The sequence below is a fragment of the Stegodyphus dumicola genome, chromosome 10 (assembly GCF_044657685.1).
Source record: "Stegodyphus dumicola isolate Sdum_Otavi_A_Nest chromosome 10, ASM4465768v1".
NCBI lineage: Eukaryota > Metazoa > Arthropoda > Arachnida > Araneae > Eresidae > Stegodyphus > Stegodyphus dumicola.
The window spans coordinates 175,374,257-175,394,149 of NC_140777.1; the positions used below are offsets into that span (position 1 = coordinate 175,374,257).

At 32.2% G+C, this 19,893-nt stretch overlaps 1 protein-coding gene across 2 annotated transcripts; it reads right to left on the reverse strand.

Annotated features, from left to right (window-relative positions):
- Nucleotides 1–2,778: 2,778 nt before the first annotated feature.
- LOC118195393 (Fanconi anemia core complex-associated protein 24-like) lies at nt 2,779–19,724 on the reverse strand. 2 transcript variants are annotated; one of them, XM_035366695.2, is made up of 5 exons: nt 19,541–19,724; nt 15,393–15,532; nt 13,184–13,336; nt 8,574–8,718; nt 2,779–2,924 (listed from the first exon to the last, which is right to left on the reverse strand). In XM_035366695.2, exons 1-5 carry the CDS (start codon nt 19,623–19,625, stop codon nt 2,827–2,829), a joined length of 621 nt encoding a protein of 206 aa, XP_035222586.1. In that variant the 5' UTR covers nt 19,626–19,724; the 3' UTR covers nt 2,779–2,826. The 2 variants fall into 2 exon arrangements, with proteins under 2 accessions (XP_035222586.1, XP_035222587.1); XM_035366696.2 differs by having other exon boundaries at nt 19,465–19,604.
- Nucleotides 19,725–19,893: the final 169 nt, after the last annotated feature.

Consider the following 19,893-nt stretch of genomic DNA (forward strand, 5'->3'; position numbering starts at 1 on the left):
TACGTGCTGCCATGATATTCACACGCTCCCGATTCCCTTACCCTTCCACTATTTTAAAATTCTTTGACGACTATGACCTGGTGAAACTCAAGTATCTGGGAGTGATACTTGATTAAAAATTACTTTGGCATCTTTACATTGATAATACTCTCAATAAAGCAAACAGCATCAGATCCCAACTTTACCCCCCTATTAGCTCGAAAGAGGCATCTGTCTATCAGAAACAAAGCTCTTCTCTATACTTCATTTATTTGACCAATTATGTACGCATATACCACTTGGGGTATGGTTGCGAAGACTCACATCAATTATTGCACAATATAATTCCCATCATACTAATGACCTCTTGCCAGCATTATGGTAATACGTAGATACCATGTTTAAAAATATCGTTGCCCTTAGAGGCGAAGAACTCAACTAGGATTGGCTGACATCTGCTTAAGTTTTGATTTTTTCCCCCTTCAAAAAATTTAGAAGGGTGCTAGGTCTGGGGATTATGGCGGATGTGGCAAATTTTCTTAGCCTAGCCTTGCAATTTTCTGACAAGTCACCAAAGCAGGATGTGGTATGGCATTATCATAATGCAATAAGATGTGCGTCCTACTGAACATTGCCAGCCTCTTTTCCTTAACTGCTTTGTTTAAATCGTCCATTTGCTGACAGTACTTTTGTGAACTGAGGTTTCCTTCGATGGCTTGTAATATATTGGTCCTTGGATATCCCACCACACATATAGTATTCTCTTATTCAGGCTCAAACTTGGTTTAGAAGTAGAGGAGGCAGGTTGCTTGGGTTCACAGTATGCTCTTTTCCTAACAGTGATTTCATAGGTGTACTTTTCATTCCCAATTATCATCCTGTCCAAAATGGGTTTGTCTTTCTTCCAAACCAGCAGAGTTGTGTATATGATGTCTTTATCATGCAATTTTTTCTCACTTAACTCATGAGACACTAATCTGGAATATTTATAGACAAGTTCTATTTTCCGAATATTGTTATAAATGGTTTGTTGAGCTGAAATGTACTTTTCTGCAATCTCCTATCTAGTTAAAAATGGATCCTGCTCTGTCATGGTCTTGACAATATCGTCATCAATCAAAGGTGTCAGGTTGCAGCATGGGTAATCATTAAGGTCAAAATCTCCTGCTTCAAAATTTTCGAACTTTCTCTAGTATATTCTATTCGAAACTGCAGCTCTACCAAAAACTGTCACTAAATTCTGACACACTTCTTTAAAGTTTTTTCCTTGTTGGAATTAGTATAAAATACAGTGTTGTAAATGAATTTTATCAATAGCCATGTTTAACATGATAGTGTCTCACTCAGACCTAGATTTAGACTTGATAATGCTCTAAGCTATTAGAGATATGGGGCCCTTTATAATTCTGTCACATATTTTAATACTATTTATACTCTATTTTAATTTTTTGGGGGCCCCAGGAGAGTGGGGGTGCTAAGCTATAGCTTATACATAAATCTGACCTTGGTCTCAATAATAACATGAGATACTTTTGTTTCAGTTAAATTTAGAACAGCACATGTTTATAAATGCAGTGGTAAAGAGAGACAGTCACACATGCCTCAAATAAACACTTGCATGTGTGTTGAAACTTGAAATAACATTATCAGACAGAACTTTCCAATAGAGCTCATATATATAAAGAATAGGATTTTGTGGGATGTTTTTTTGAAATTTTATGTACACAGTGATTTGCTTGCTGTTTTGTATGAGTGACAAATTTCACCTAGAGCGAAATAAAACTGTAGGTATGTATGAAATGCAAACAAACGGACACTCTTATACAAGAATAAGATCGTCACTTCTCTCTCTGTCTTTCTTTTTTTTTTTTTTGTATTTATATTGTCTGTTTATTGAAATGATGGCTATCTGGTGCAAATCGTGGAATACTTTTGCTTGAAAAATTGTTTGGTCACAACTCAGGCAGCAAATCTTAAATTAAAGCCTGTAAACCAGGGCTTCTTAAACTTTTTTCAGTCGTGACCCCCTTTTATCACCTATATTTTTTTGTGACTCCCAGGACCCCATAATATTTACAAAAATTTTGTCAGACCCCATAAGTATTGCGCAAATCCGACACATGCGTGAGTGAAACTGTCAATTTTTTCACTTGTACTGTAATATACTATTGCAGTTTTAAATCATTAACTTTAATTTTAAGACATAGAACAATGTGAAAATTTTAAATAAGTAGCAGACGAAATGACAGCGTCATGAGCAAAGCAAGGAAAATGAACGTTTATATTATAAAAAGAATGCTTCGAAACGTTTTCATTTTTTTCTTTGTAAACTTGCTGAGCATCGTCTTATTTTGATCTATTTTCAGATATATTGTGTAAAAATATTTGGCAATTGTAAAATTATTGTAATAAGTTAAAAAAAAATATCAAAACTGCTAAAACTTTTGGCGATCCCCTACTGCAGGTCCCGCGATCCCCTTAGAGGTCACGACCCACAGTTTGAGAAACCCTGCACCCTGCTGTAAACTGTCACTACTATTATTATTACAGCTTGCTATATAGCTCTTACATGGATTACAGTCCCCCCTTGCCCCTTTCTTAGTCAGTAAACCTATCCTTCTTGTATGCTGTACACTTAATGTCGTAATCTTCCCTCCCCCTTTAAAAAACACTATAGTATTAATATATTACATGTAACACAGCTATAATTGCAAAAGTACCAGCTTTTATCATGAGTAGAATCTTAATATAACAATAAACCCTGCACATGACTTGTGTTAAAAAATAGAAGTAACAAAATTTCTAAAAATAAAAACTTTATTTAGTTTTATAACACATGTATTAACATCAAAAACCACGAAAAAAATTATAAACTTGCTGAGCACTATTTGTCCCAATAACTTTTTCCAGTTCTTCTACACTGGCATTACAGATACCTAACAAACCTGAAAAAATAAAAGTTTACATAAAATACAGACAATGGATAATGGAAAAAAAGATGAAGTAACCTTTTTCTTACTTTTACCACAAACATATAATAAACAAGCCACAGGGCAGTTTAAGTTAAATGACTTTCTTATCTGTTGCAAAAGCACCTGTAAATATTTTATATACATTTAACACAGTAAAAACACAGTAGGCCGCGTATAGCGGATGTACAGGTGGTCTGCGATATATGGGAGGATCTGTAGTTGCGGCTTCCCATGAAAATGCTTCATCGGAGGTCATGAATTCCTTAGAGTGCATGACAAATGCAAAACCGGTGGGAGGTGAACACGCGCACCATTTTCTTTGACCTTTCTTTAACCTGTGGCTCCGAGTTTCGAAGAAATGAACAATAGAGTGTCCGGCTCCACCTGAAAGGAATTCCCGCCTGCCAATCATGATTAAAGTTTACACGAGAAAGCTATCATTTCATCCCCTTTCTGGGATAAATTTAGAGCCAAACCTTTGAATGGCAAGCATTTTATCTCCCTCTTGACCTCTATATCTTGAACCCGAAACACCAAGGTTTCTTCAGAACACTTTAATCAGTGAACTGTGCGCGTGTCTTGTCTTCCCTGCCAAAATGCCACGATGGGACTTGATGTTAGCTGAAAAAATTAGTTTCCTGGATAAGATCAAGCAACAACCACGAAACACCAGATAGCATCGGTTGGTGGAAATAACCGGATTGGCAAAGACTACAGTTTAGGGCTTGATAAAACAAGATAATGAGCTGCAAGAAGAATGGGCACAATGTGAAGGACGAGGAAGACCTTCCAAAAAAACGGAAGCATGAAGGCAAGGACCCAGATGTTGCTGAGGCCCTTAATGAATGGTTTGCCATTGTTACTGGACGATCTGTGCAAGTAAGCGGCCCAATGTTAAAATGCAAGGCAGAAGAACTCACTAAAAAGCTGGGCCACGATGACTTTATAGCTACGGACGGTTGGTTGTTTCGATGGAAATCTAGACATGACATAAAATTCAAGAAAGCACATGGCGAGAAAGAAAGTGCTGATAGTGCAAATGCTGAAGAATGGAAATCAACAAAACTGCCTGAGCTTCTTTAAAATTTTTCAGCAGATGACATCTGGAATGCTGATGAGACTGGGCTGTATTATCCTGCTACACCAGATGGCTCGGTAAGTTACAAACATGTTGCACTCTCTGGCTCCAAAAAAGCAATGGATAGATGGCGTAACTGTCTTGTGCTGCTCAAACATGTCAGGAACGGACAAGAGGAAGCTGTTGGTTATAGGAAAATGCACTAAGCCTTGCTGCTTTAAAAGACTTAGGATGGAGAGTTTACCAGTTGTGTATCGTTCGAACAGAAATGCGTGGATGACCTCTGAACTTTTTAAACAATGGCTGAAGGATTGGAATAGAGAGCTATACGCCAGTCGAGAAAAGTGCTGCTTCTTCTTGACAATTGTGCAGCACATCCTCATTTAGATTGCTTGATAAACATCCATCTGGAGTTTCTACCTCCCAGGACCACAGCTTTGGTCCAGCCATTGGATGGGCATCATAAAAAATTTGAAGACCCTTTATCGTGCAAGGTTGGTTAATTATATCATTGAAGAAAGTTTGCTGACCTCATTGTCAAAAGCCAGCGAAGTCAGTGCAAAGGTCAACATCTTACAAGCAGTTACATTTGTGGCCGACAGCTGTGAAAAGTGAGCAGTGAAACAATTCAGAACTGTTTTTCTCACTGTTGGTTTAAGCACTTGGTTTTGGAGATGGATGTGGACATGATCATTGAAAGTGAAAATGATGATTTACATGTGGAACTTCAACAGGTACAAAATTGCAAAGGATTTTTATCCATTTACAACGAGCTTCAATGCAACGATGAAAATGATGATTATGATGCTGCAATCGTTGCTCAAATTGCAGCAAAACACACGACAGCATCGGAAGACCAAGAATGTGATGATGATGATGTTGCTAATAAATTGGTGCAAATGACAACACAGAATGTGAGGAAATACATTGAAACTCTGCATCGATATTTCATGCAGGAAGGAAATGAAGGCAGTCCCATTGCTGCATTAGATGTTAGTAGAGATTTTGTTCACGTTCAATCTGTGAAGAGAATGCGTCACATTACATTGGATAAGTTCTTCAAATGTTGACTGGAACTTGGTAAGAAATTGTTTTTATTGTGCTTCACATGTTGAGTATCATGGAGATAGTTTCTTAGAATTTGTTTCTAAATTAATTTTCTCAATGAAAAAATGTTCGACTTTATTTCTTGTTTGTACATGTATGTTTGCCATACGTTACATATACTATCATAAAATAGAGTGATTTAACACCCATAATAGATTAAATATGACATTGCAACACATTCATAAAGTCTTCAAAAATCAAATTCATAAAGTCACCTTGGCTTTATATAACCCCAATTAATCCTCAATACTGTTTTGAAATTAAGTACAATAGATTTTGCAAAGAAGGACACAATTTAACTGCAATTTCTTTAATTTTCTCTTTGTATTTTGAAACAAGTAATTAAAATTCATTTAAGACTTGCCCTTTATAGAACAGCACACAGTAGAGTATTTTCAAAGCTAAAGGATTATGGCATAAAAAAGTATGTTAATGGGCCTGATATGGGACTTTATTGAAAATGGTAACAATGGTGACGTATGTTCCTTACAAACTTCCACTGGCACTACTGGTGCAAATTTGAACTCATATTTATTTGAACATTTTATACATTATATTTGTCATTTGTATCAGTTAATTGCCAATCTAAATAAAAATAAAGACAATCTGTTCACTCAAACTTCTACTCGAATGTCTGATGCAAGTTTAGTAGAATCTCCACCAGCTTTTAGTCAACAGGAAAGTACATCAGCACAAAAATATATTAAAGACATCCTAAAATTTTTATTATATATTTACACTGTAAAGATTCTACATAACGGTATGAAATATATGGTTCTGATTAAGAGTTTTGTGTTATATTCTTAATTTTTTATGTCAAAATTTTATTTACAACTAACTGTACCATAAAGTGTACTGCACCATAAAGTTCATAATTACATTTTAGTACATGATTTACATGTGCATTTATTGTTTGCTATATATAACACATCCCGTCTTACAACATAGGACATGTTCGTGTAATCGGACCAGCCGGTTATTAGGACTAAAACGATCACTTCCCAATGTGGTCCGATTAGCCGGAATTAACTGTATTAATTATTTTAACAAAATTTTAAACAATAATTTAGCATGAATTTTTAGTACTAATTAAATTTATTAATTCAAGTATTTATATTAAATTTATATTTCATTAGATGAATCTACCTTAGATTAATATATTTAGATGAAATAAAGTAATGAAACATTGCAAAATAAATTTTATGCAGACTTCAGATTCTTGAAAGGGCAGACTTAGTCTCTTTTCATTTTAAAAAGCAACACTGATGAACTATGAAAAAGATGCTAAAACGACCACATCTAAAAGCGGTCATATCATGAGGTTTCAGTGACATCGACAAATCGGCAAGATTCAACGGCAAATATGTTTTGTTGTCGCTACATCTTTAAAATGCCGTAAACGTTACTACAACCACTTTGCAACGTCATGTGCTACTTGGATTACCACTAAATGGAGTTAAGATTAAAGAAAGGAGAAAATTGGGCAAATACAGATATAGGTTCTTTCACACTTTCCAAATGACCATTTTCAGGAAACAAAAACTATCATAAAATAGAGTGATTTAACACCCATAATAGATTAAATATGACATTGCAACACATTCATAAAGTCTTCAAAAATCAAATTCATAAAGTCACCTTGGCTTTATATAACCCCAATTAATCCTCAATACTGTTTTGAAATTAAGTACAATAGATTTTGCAAAGAAGGACACAATTTAACTGCAATTTCTTTAATTTTCTCTTTGTATTTTGAAACAAGTAATTAAAATTCATTTAAGACTTGCCCTTTATAGAACAGCACACAGTAGAGTATTTTCAAAGCTAAAGGATTATGGCATAAAAAAGTATGTTAATGGGCCTGATATGGGACTTTATTGAAAATGGTAACAATGGTGACGTATGTTCCTTACAAACTTCCACTGGCACTACTGGTGCAAATTTGAACTCATATTTATTTGAACATTTTATACATTATATTTGTCATTTGTATCAGTTAATTGCCAACCTAAATAAAAATAAAGATAATCTGTTCACTCAAACTTCTACTCGAATGTCTGATGCAAGTTTAGTAGAATCTCCACCAGCTTTTAGTCAACAGGAAAGTACATCAGCACAAAAATATATTAAAGACATCCTAAAATTTTTATTATATATTTACATTGTAAAGATTCTACATAATGGTATGAAATATATGGTTCTGATTAAGAGTTTTGTGTCCATAATCCAAAGTCCATAATCCGGACTCGTCGGGACTTCGGCGATTCCGGATTATAGATCATCAGTTTAAATATGGTAAGATGGCATGCAGATATTATACAATTAAAAACATGAAACCATAATTTGTGAAATAAAGAACAATTATGATCTAAAGGGTATCAAAATTTACAAAAAAAAAAAAAAAAAAAAAAAAAAAAAAGCTTAATATTTATTTGTTTACTTTATTAAACATTTCTTTAAATGTAAGTTATTTAAGTTGCTTCGTTTTTTGTGCTAAGCACGCATGCATAAACATTAATTGTGCATGCGCAACATTAAACGTGCATGTGTAAACGCATTAAGCACATGCATAAAGCATACAAAAAAAAAAAAAAAAAGGTTTGTCGCTTTGAGGTCCAGATTATAGATCATTCCGGATAATGAACATCCGGATTACAGACTTTGTACTATACTTTCATTTTAATTTTAGTAACATTGATACAGTTCATAAGTTCTACAGTTTAGGCTAAAGAATAAAATTTCATGTTGTATTTATTCAGCCATTCCATATTATTTCATTAATGAAAAATGAATAGTGAGCTGTTAAAGGTATAAAAATCTTAATGAGCTGAAGTTTAAAAAATACAAAATTCTGAACTGTTTTCTAAACCCTCTAAGGCAGGGGTTCTCGGAAATTTATGCGATCTAAGCTTTGTTCAAGAGTGGTGGTGGTGGTGGTAGAAGTAGTACTTTATAGTGGTGGTACTAAAAGTTTTCAATTTTTGTTTAGATGGTATGCGTTAGTCAAAATAATTTAGCACTACTCCCAGGAACTACTACTCCAAGGCTTTTGGAAGTAAAATTCTGTAACGAAGGATGGCTTTCTCATTTGGTACACATAAAAATTTCTACCAGATCCTGATAAATCCGATTTTGGGTTGAATGTAGATTGAAAGAAAAGGAGTCCATGCGAAAGAGTAATTTTGGAATTATAATCAAGAAAATACCATTTGTTCACAACATTTTATGAAATTTCAGGGCCAAACCCATTATGCTTAGAGGGTTTAAGAACTTTAGAATCCTTTTAGTTGCTTAACAACTTTTATCATGCTTTTGCAACAGTTTTAATAATTTCAACAAAAAAATATTGAAAATAACATTTTGCATTATTTTCTGATTTAGAACGTTAACTATTTATATGAAATCAATGAATGAATGAAATATTCAAAAATACTTACTTTTGAATTTTAAAAGCAATGCTTGAGCTTTAGTCTCTCCCACTGAAGGAACTGTTAGCAATGTCTTTAAGAGGTATGTTTCTAAAGGTGGAACACGCCGCTTCATCATAAATGGATTAGATTTGTCTTCACTTCCCATACGTACCTACAACAGTTAAAACAGAATGACAGTAGGGCAATAGGTGAGAACAAGAAATGCTTAAACTGATCTGATTGCAAATTAACACATTATAACATGGGATTAAAGATCTCTTAACAATAGGGAAGGGACCTTGAAGGGAGTCGTGTTCTTAAAATAGGTGAGAAGAAAACTATTCATATTTATACTTTGAAAGTATAATTAAGCAGCTGAAAAATTTTAAAATTTAATTTCATAAATCAAACTGTAATGAGGGGAGGAGGGGAATCATTGCATGTATATTCCTTCCCAAAAAATAAATAATAAAATACTCAATAAATATGCATACAACCCTTAGACTACATGCATCTCATGGCCTTATACCATATTTATATGCATAATAAGTCACTTTTTAAGTTTTTCATGTTTTCATACATTTTTGCTGTGCAAAGTACATGTAAATATGAATACATCCTTTTATTATAAAATATGAATAAAATTTTATCTAATAGGTTAATTCCTTAACAAATTAAAAGAGGGAGAGTTGGGAAGTATCTGGTGCTTTTCTGAATATGCTGCTTTGATTATCAAAGACAGATAGATTTTCATGTCTTTTCTTCCTTCTTTTGAATGTTATGTATGTAAAAAATTGTAAAATTATGTTATAAGTTTATTATAAAAATTACAGGCAGTTTTTTTCCTCTTAAAGGTAATGTGAATATGCTAACCTAGAAAAATACATATGAAGGTTCACAGACACATATTTTAAAGCAAAGCAATAAAGGGATAGTTAGGAAGCAATTCCCCCCCCCTCAAAAAAAAAAAAAAAAAAAAAAAAAAAAAAAAAAGAAACACGAGTCTTTGCTTTTTGGAAATTGTGTCATATGAATATCTATAAGATGCTTAGAGTAACATTTCTACCATAAGCTTAAACTACATCCCACCTAAGATATTTCTAAATACATGATATTTAATACACATATCACTGCCAGAGATCCTGGACTTTTTATTTTCCATTGTCTTCTGATAAGAAAGGTTACACCAATACTTACTGATGTAAGGTGTTTTGAAATGGTAACAATGAAAATTTATAAAAATGAGAGATATGTGTCTTTATACAATTTCTCAATGCAACAGGAGAATGCTCAGAGGAAATTCACAAATAAATTTATGCTAGTTATGGTGACAATATGAATCGACATAAGATAGAGTGGTACCTTGAATTTATGAGAGGCAGAGATGGTATTCATAACAAACAAAGAAATAATATGTAATCATCAGTCTGAGATAATCTTCATGATCTTCAGTCTGAGATAATAATCATACTAATGGGAATGTGATAATAAACTTTCACAAAATATTTCCCCAAGCCTCAGAGATACTCAAATCTCATAGACATTTCATAAAACCTGAATGACAAATAAGGATTCACAAATGTACACATGAAAAGTAAACAGTAGAGTACAAATTGAAAAGGATAAGTTATATGCTCAATATTTTTACATACTATACAGAAGAAAATAAATGAATTCCCAGACTTTATTGGACTGGATTCCACTAAACATCTGAAGCCACACAATAATTTCTTCAGTATCATACTATAAACATCTTTCTCAGATAAGAGAAATTCAGAATTTTGTTCTGTCTTACAAAGTTACACCTTCAGTTTTCTAGAACAGATACCAAGTTCTTTTCATTCAGTTTGTATCTTCTGGAGCAAAAATTACTGCTAATGTACATTATGAAACCTTGCAACAACTTTAATTGGCCATCTAAAACAAAAAGAGAAGAATGCTAGCACATGATATCTGCCTGTTCCACATTAATCTTCATGCCCACAAGGAATATATTACAACTTCTAGAACAATTCAAGTGAAAGATCTTGAATCACCCACCATATAGTTCAGACATTGCATTTAGTAATCTTCATTTGTTTTTTTCACATAAAGAACCATTTTACAGGACAATGATTTACTGATGGAAATAACATGAAGTAAGAAGTTGTAGTTCAAAATGGCAAGCAGAAGAATTTTAAAACATATGAATACAAAGGCTGGTTCCTGGACTTAATAATAAATGTCTGAATTATGACAGAGCAAATGTAATAAAATAACAATATTAACCCGGCTTTACTCGAGCTAATTGTACGTACGCAAGTGCTAGCGCTTGGATTTATATTTTATGCAGGTCATTAAACACCCCATTAAGCATTTACTAACAATATAATTTAAGACGATATTTAATTTTATTCAATAAATGTATAGAATTTTTTAAAAAAAACTTACCAAGTTTTATGTACAATTGGTACATGTTAAAACAGAATGATCTCCACTGACATTTCTTTCACATTTTGTACATATTATCTTAGAGTTTTGGTCCTTTGAGCTTGGGCAAATATAGCACGTTTTTCTCTCAATTACTTTCTGTATTTTAGCAGCAGGTTCTTTGCAACTTGGGAGATAGTTTTCCTTGCAAATGTCGAGGGAGACATGGTACAGTGCACTTCTCTGCTGTGTAGTCTTTCAGCAAATCTGTTGCAAGATCTCTCAAAAACTGACTCTGCTTCCTGTGCTATAAGGATGGATGTTTTGAGCATTGGAGTAATATTCGAGCATTAATTGCAGCAGTATTTAGCAGTACAAAGAACAGAACCATCGGCCATCTTTTGCTGATTCTTGCAGTTGAATACGCTGCTGATATTTGGTCCACCCCATCAACAGCTCCTTTCGCCAAATTATAAAATGTTATTATTTCAGGTTTTTTTGCCTCACCTGTTGTTTGGTCAATAGCGTTGTCTTTATGCATTGTAGATAAGATGTTAACAAATTTGTTTTTTTAAGGAACATACAACACTAAAGTCATGTCTTTCTGGAATGCAAACAAGGATGAATGCACCTTAAAATTTTTACTATTCACAAACTCTTTCAGTATTTCCCTCTTGTTCTTTCTTATGGTGCCCACTAGAGTAATGTTTTTCTGAAGGAGATACTTTACAAGTTCATAACTAGTATACCAGTTGTCGACTGTTACATTTCTCCCAGAATTTAACTTTTCTGTTAATCTTTTGATGACTTCAACTGGTGAATTATTTACATGATATGGGCCTTGGGGCTGAGTACCTGCATAAACTTCTAAATTACATGTAAAGAAAGCTCTTGCATCAACAAGAGCGAAAATCTTTATTCCATACCTAGCTGGATTTTTTCGCATGTACTGTCGAATTGAACAGAGTCCTCTAAATGGTTTGAGTTTTTCGTCAATTGTAACATACGATCCAGCTGTGTAAAACTCCTGACAATTATGCACAAATGAGCCAAATACATATCTTATTGGGGCAAGTTTGTCCATTTCTTTTCTCATTTGCCTGTTTCTAACATCGTCAAATCTTATGCATCTCATAAAAAACAAAAAACGATTATGAGACATGGTCCTATGAAATATTTCTATCCCCCTTCCATCAGTGCGCCATAAATCTTTCACATGCACATGAGATGATTTATGTATACCACATAAATATAGCAATCCAATTAAAGCTTTAATTTCGGAGAGTTTTGTTTTTTTAGCATCGCATTCTCTCTGAAAGTTGTCACTGATAGTGTCAATATATATATTTGTACAGGTGACGATAGTATTCAAGATATTTTCATCCAGTAATAAACTCCAAGACTCAAGAGGAGAAGTTACGTTTTTTGCCACTCCAACATTTCCAGGCAACTTTGAAATAATATTTCGCGATAAAGTTCGAACATTTTGACGAAATTTTGTTTTCTTCCAAATTGTCTTCCCATCTTTTCCAATAAAACAATCACAAACTGAATTAGAATCAATAGCATCCTCTTAATCAGATTCGATTTCTTCTTCAGATGACGTATCATGTTCACTAAACCTTTCATCGCAATCAGACAATAAATCATCATGTTCGATAGATTCATAATCAGTCGATACTTCATCTAGCAAATTACGTAATCGTTCCATATCTTCATCATAGTATGTTAATCTGCGAGCCATGTTGTGCAATTCAAACTCAAAATTAGAAACACGTTTACTCACGCCGGCCTAAAATAATAATAAACCAAAAAATGGTTTTTTGTCCGAACAGAATAAAACAAAATTCCGGAAATGCCTCCTTTGTGTCAAAGGTCACCTTACACTCAGCTAGACCAGGTGTGGTCCATTTCAGTATTAAGGGGTAAGGTTTACATAGCTTTAATAAACTGATCGGGCCTCGGAAGCTCGGCGCATGTAAAGCCGAGTTAAATAACATAATTAATTTTAGCATAAGATGGTACAATAAAAAGTTTTTCTATTGAATATTGTTACTGAATTGAAATATCTTTAATTTCTGGACATACCTTACAAATGCATTCATAATAATACACATATGCTTATGTATCTACATTCCAATTATAAGCAGATACAAAGCAAAAGACACTTAATATTTTAACACGTAAACAACCTATACACAATTAATTAAGAAATTTATATACTATACCATAGACACAAGAGCATGGCAACATTCATCTAATCCAGAGACAGGAATTATTCCTAAGCCTAGTTCTAAGACTGCAAACTTTTGAAAACTGTCAAAATATTGATTGCTGGTTGCAGTTTTTTCAACAATAACAGCATGTCGGTCATAAGTGGCCTGAAAGCAAACCAGATAACAAAATAAATATTAGAAATCATAATCACCTAAATATATATATTATGTGATCTGACCTTCTCTCTATACCTTCACAATCAATCTAATTCTTTTGGCATATTTAATTTTCTAAACAAAATTTGTTAAATCATCATGACAAATATTTATTTTATTTAAATTCTTAATTACTGTATTATACCCTTTTTTTAAATTTCACAGTCTACTTTCCTGATTTTTGAAAAATTAATTTAGCAAAAATTAGGTATTAGGTATGTAATTAATTAGGTCTTATTAATTAGGTATGTGAAAGAACTGTAATTTTATTCATGGAAGAAAGATTCTGGATGTTATTTATTACAATTAATAATTTGAAGATATTAACCACAAAGTTTTCATATTCAGACATTACTATTTATTATAATAATTTCATTTTCAGTCTATTCCATTCCTCAAATACTTTGTCTTATTTCTGAACAATAATATTTCAGTTTTTTGTAATACCCTTTCACAAAAATGCACATTTATTGCTTTAAGAAACTATTCATTTTTATGCATTAAGAATATATACTTTTAACAACATGCATGAAAATTCACTTATATTTATTATAAATATTCTAACATTTATTTTAGTTATAGCGAGTCATCATGGATCCTCAACCCTTCACAGTTATTTTCATGGAAGAAAGATAAAGTAAACATAGTAAGTAAGAGAGAAAACTAAAAAATTCCATTTTTAAAAATGCTCTATTATTTAATTTATTGTGTTTTCTACTTTGCGGAAAAAATTTTGGATGACTTTTTGGATGTATTTTTTATGCATTTTCAGGCTAGTCCTTTATTATGATCTTCAGTTTTGACCTATTCTGCTCTGTAAAAAAAAAAAAAAAAAAAAAAAAAAAAAAAAAAAATACAAATTAAAATTAATTACGGTAATCACATAACGAAGAGGACAGAAAAATATCATTTTAAAGATGTTTGCACTCTTTTAAAATAGCTGCTCAGCTCTTTGTTATTAATGCAAAAAAAAATTTTTTTTTCATCAATTTTTCCCCATTGTATACTTAATCATTATGCAGACATCTTTATTAAGTACAGTATTATCAAAATCAACTAACATTCTTGGAATATATAGAGAGTTATCACATTCTAAGAACAAGTAATGGAGTAATTGTTTTAACGTCTTAAAAATAGCCTATAATATAAAAATAAATTTTGTGTTTATTGATTAGCTTTTTAAATTATTGTATACAGACAGCCAGCTTTCCCCTGGACACTAAGCAAAAATAATGGATTTTTTTTTTTTTTTTTTTTTTTAAATCTTGAATGTCAAACAAACAAAATTGGTTAATCTTCAGATTATGGTAACTTGGCGATTTTTTGGCGACCAACCCTGCTACAGCAACCTGCTAGTTTTTTTTTTTTTTTTTGGACGCCATTTTGTTTTTACGAAGTAAAGGCTTTTTTTTTTTTTTTTTTTTTACTCAACATTTTTTTCCAACAATCTGCTAGCCGAATTACGCTTATGCTAGAACTTTTATGGAACAAAAGTGCCTTATCATGACGAAGATTAGATGCAAAATTGGGAGAAAGTGCAGAATCGTCCATTGCTTGCCACGTTTTTAAGAACTGCACATACAACACCGTATCCATGTACACGTTGACCTATTTTCACTTAAAAAAACATTCCAGAATTGCACAAAAATCGCATTGCACACACTCTTGACTTTATCCATGTACACTGGTAAAGTCCTAGCTAGTAAACCTTTATCGCCTTACCAAAATGTTGCCAAACTACCTGTTACCATATTCTAAAGATTAGCCACAAAATTTACTGCAGTGATTTCCAGCCCCTCTCAATCAATAGATTTTGTTTTTTCTGACATGAGAAAATTTCTCCTTAAATAACAATTGGCATTTATCTTATAGCAACAATTTGAAAACAACTCATACAATAAAGATATAACTATTCTGTAGTAGATGTTGAGAATAAAAATGAAAACTTAGCATTCAAAAATAATCTGAAAAAAAAAGAGCATAAACAAAATTTTTGCTTATGTACATTTTTCAGTTTTGCGAGATTTCTCTTGTAATTACTCCCAGCAATTAAATCAGCTTCAGTTACATATATAACAGCAAAGTCAGAAGCAGGGAAAAAATCCACAAAATCCATTGATTCTATAATAAGGGGTTGGACCCTTCCTAAAAAGAAAATAGTTTTCACATAAGTAAATTAAAAAAAAAAAAAAAAAAAAAAAAAAAAAAAAAAAATGCTGAATAGATTTAAAATCAATTAAATATGTTTCAGATAAAGCAAAACATGACACACCATGAATATGCAATTATTAGGAACACCCAAAGACTGCTCTTTTATTAATATAAAATAAATTATAGTTTGCTGGAAAACAGTTGCATATATCAAAATGTAAGATAGAAAATGCAAGATGCACCATGAAAAACATACTTGGTTTATATGAATTTGAAAATAAGTACTTGAAATAATGATGGATTTATGAAGTTAGGGGCTAACTTTTTGGGTGCACATCACCTTAAAACAAAGGATTATATTTTTTATATTTTTTAAATAAAATCATCTAAATTTGGAGGCCTCTTGGAATGCAGGGTCCTTGTAATTAATTGCAACTTGTCTGGTCCCGTAAATCCAAAAATGGTTAATATGTTAGTATCTCAGAAATAGCAAATATAACTAGCTTTTCTACTATTATTATGAATATAAATTGGATATATAAAGACAACACAGCTTAGGAAATTCTTCAATTTTTAAATACAGTAACTTAAAAAATGTTATACATAATGCAAAACTCACTAAAAATTATTCAGTACCCAATACATAAAAAATTATGTTAGAAAAATATTTCAATGACCACAGTAATGGTGCAAAATTATCAATTAGTTCAACCTCCATTTATATCCAAATGAATAAGCTGGTTGCATGGAGCTGTTCTGGTTCTTCCTATTGGCAACAAACAACCATTTTTTACTACGAAGGCATTAACATGCCTTCGTAGTGTAGCTCGGGGTGGATTTGAGAGCCCGTGGTTCAAGTTCTGGTGAGGGCATTGCTCATTTTTCAAATCTCTTATTTTTCAAATAATACCTAATGCCTCTACAACTGAATGGTAGCGGTTCAACCAGGGTTTGATTCCATTTGAATGGGTTGGCTGCATGGTTGTTTTATGACCTTTTTTTCATGTGTAACATAAATACAAGACAGTTTCCTTTAAAAAGAAAGAAGGCATCTCTACCCATAGGCAGACAGCCCATATATGCCCATACTTTGCTATATTCAAGTAACCTAGCCATTCTTTCCTTCTGTCCAACATTGGCAAACTGTAGCAAGGTGGCTGCATTAATTGTTGAGCACCCAGTTTTCTAGACACTTAAAAAAGGGGTATTTAGGTATTTGCACAACCCTGTTAGAAGCACTCTAACACCTTTTTACAAAAGGGGAAAAAATAATGGATTACAATTGAAAAAAAAAAAAAAAAAAAAAAAAAACTATAAGCAGTGGTGTAAAGTGTATATCCATCATTTGATTTAGTCAAGATTTCAAGGTGATCTAGTCTCTAGTCTATCGATGGTTCTGTAGTTAAAACATCGAAACTAGGCCTGCACAATTTACAAATATTACACTGACTCTTGTTGTTTAACTTCTCCAATATTGAAGACATGCTTAACAATTCAAATGTGGTTAAAATGAAGTTAAAAATGAGATAAAATATTCAGTTGTTAGACAGTTAACATATAGGAACCTCATTTAAACATAAATAAAAGCACAGGAGCTTTTGCAGATGACCTGCCTGCTTCACCATTTTCAGCTGGAATGGTTGGCTTCATCATATCCGCCATCTTTTATTAGCTGCCACAGGGTTGCTATACTCTGAATTTATGCCCAATTATAACGAAAACTGAAGGGAAGATCTTTGTTGCATTGCAGCATAGCTCGATGGTGATTTCAAATTCTCTAATTTGAGGCTGTTTTTATGCCTGGGTTTAGCAACGACTTTGGCCTCATTTCAGATATTAAGCGCGGAAGTTCAGTGAAGTATTTCAGTAAAGATATGCTAATTTCATTGATGAACTATCAGATATGTTTGTAAGCATCAAATAATAACACAGAATATTTCACTATTACCTGATCTCTCCAAGTATCTGCTTCGTGTTTATAAGATTTGTTTATAAAACTGCCATTAACTTTGCCCCACCAACCTGGAAATTGTCAAGATCAGATAAATTGGAAATGGCCACAATAGATACTTCAAGTGTATATACTATCCCAAAGTTACAAACACAGAAATTAAACATATCAGCTCAATAACCAGAAAACGATTAATAAGAATTTCTGAACATATATAAAAAAAATCTGAAAGGTTTCAGATTTTAAATTACATCCAAAGGGGCTTTTTTTAACATTTTGTGTGTTACTTTTTTTTAGTAAACATCATGTTCTTTGCACTTAAACCATAAAATTCAGTTCAACAGCAATGTTGCAAAATAATTTCAAAATGAGCGTCTTTAAAATTTCTGATGCACAGTTCTGCGCATTGGAGATTAAAAGGTTTTTTGCCCTGTAGAATGTTGCCATTGCTCGCTTTCAAATCACCGAGTTTGTTAATCAAAAATTCGTTAAAGTTTTACAAAATATGAAATCAATAATAAAACAAACTATAAATTTGGGCTTTCAGATGCCCTTATTCACAGTAGGATTACATCATTAAAAATTGGATGGCTCTAGGTATCGTTGTTGTATCACAATGCCAGAAACATAAATACATTTATGTAGTTTCTTAATTATTTAATTTCTTCAAATATAATATAGTATTCGGTGGCAACCACTTGAAAAATGATACAGCCTTTTAAAGTTTTTTACCCAAAATGAAAACAATAGTCCTTCTGGGACAAAGCCCCTTTGGATTTAAAAAAAAAAAAAAAAACCTCCAAGCCCTCTCTGCCAACCAATTTATGAACAAAAATAACCCATCTTTAGTCAAATACTTTGAGCATTCAAACTAAGCATAAGATGATATTGTTATACCAATGTAACTAAAATCCTTTATATTTTCTTTACTGTCATATCTTTAATGTGCCTTTACTTTACAACTATAACTTCCAGAAATCAAACATTTTCTACTCTCCAAAGAAAATTATCTAGGAATTCCTTTTTAATTTTACTTGCACTTTGATTTAAATTTGTGGGCTGTAGTGTAGAATTGGTTGCCCCTTCGATTAGCGACAAATTTTGTTCAGTTTTGGCGATAAAACCCTATTTCTGGTTACCATGATAGTTTTAAGTTTGTTTTAGCTTCCTGATTTTTTTTAAGTGAAAACAGATCGATGTGTAAACGAACAAAGTTAAGGCAGTACGCAACGCCTAGTTAGTGCAATTCTCTAATGTTTTTTTAAGTGAAAATATATTGATGTGTACATGAACACAGAGTTTGTGCAATTCTTGATCCTCTTATTTTGGTTTTGTGTAGTGGCCAATTGAAATTTTGCCTTCCTGGCATCGATCTTGGCGTAAAAAAAAAAAAAAAAAAAAAAAAACACAGGAGGCATCCAATTGTAAACTTTTACTAATCTGTGTTTATTAATAATACATTTATGTGTTATCCGATCAATGAAACGGATATGAATAACTGTAACTTCCATTGCAAAACATCTTCCACTTACTATAAAATAAGGAATATAAAATGGAAATATTCTAAGACATAATATTTATAAAAATTTTACCGAGTAAAGATTTTATGTACATCAGTCATGAGAAAATTATATATATAAAAAATATATTATATTCAAAACATCTTGGTTTCATACTATTTTAGACTATATATGAAATATGTATTTAGACAGTTTAATCGGCACTCCTAAATGCCGCTGATTACATTTTTCCGCATGTATGACAGTCATCTTGTGTTTAAAGAATTAAATTTTTTTATAACAAAGGAATAGAACATGGAGTCATTTACATTGCTGCATATATTGCAATATCTAAACTTTTATGACTATATGATAATCAATCGATCCCGAAATTTAAAAATTCGAACGAAAGCCTATTTAATAATTAGCATCAAACCATTAATTTTTACATTTATAAACATGAATTTTACGATTACCGTAAGTAGCATATAATAAAATTCGATTCTAGAATGATCCAAACAAAACACAATTTAATAAAGTTTAATTTTTTACGTGATAAATAGGAAAATAAGTCACTGTTATTCCATTTCTCATTGACAAATATATGTCCTGCCGGCACTTGAGTATGCATAGCCATAGTAAAAAAAATTGTATAGATTGAAAGGCGAATTCTATATTAAAAACACAGAATTAAAGCGTTTTAAAAGTGAGTATTGACACATTTAAGCCGAAGTTGTAGTTGCGAACAGAGAAAACCCATTCGTCAAATCTTTTATTCATTTATATTTATTTATTATTACTCTGATTTTTATCATCCTCTAAGTGAAAACTTCTTTGAAATAAAAAAGAGTTATTAGATTTAATTATCTCGTAGATGTGAACGTAGAGTATATTTGCAACAAGGA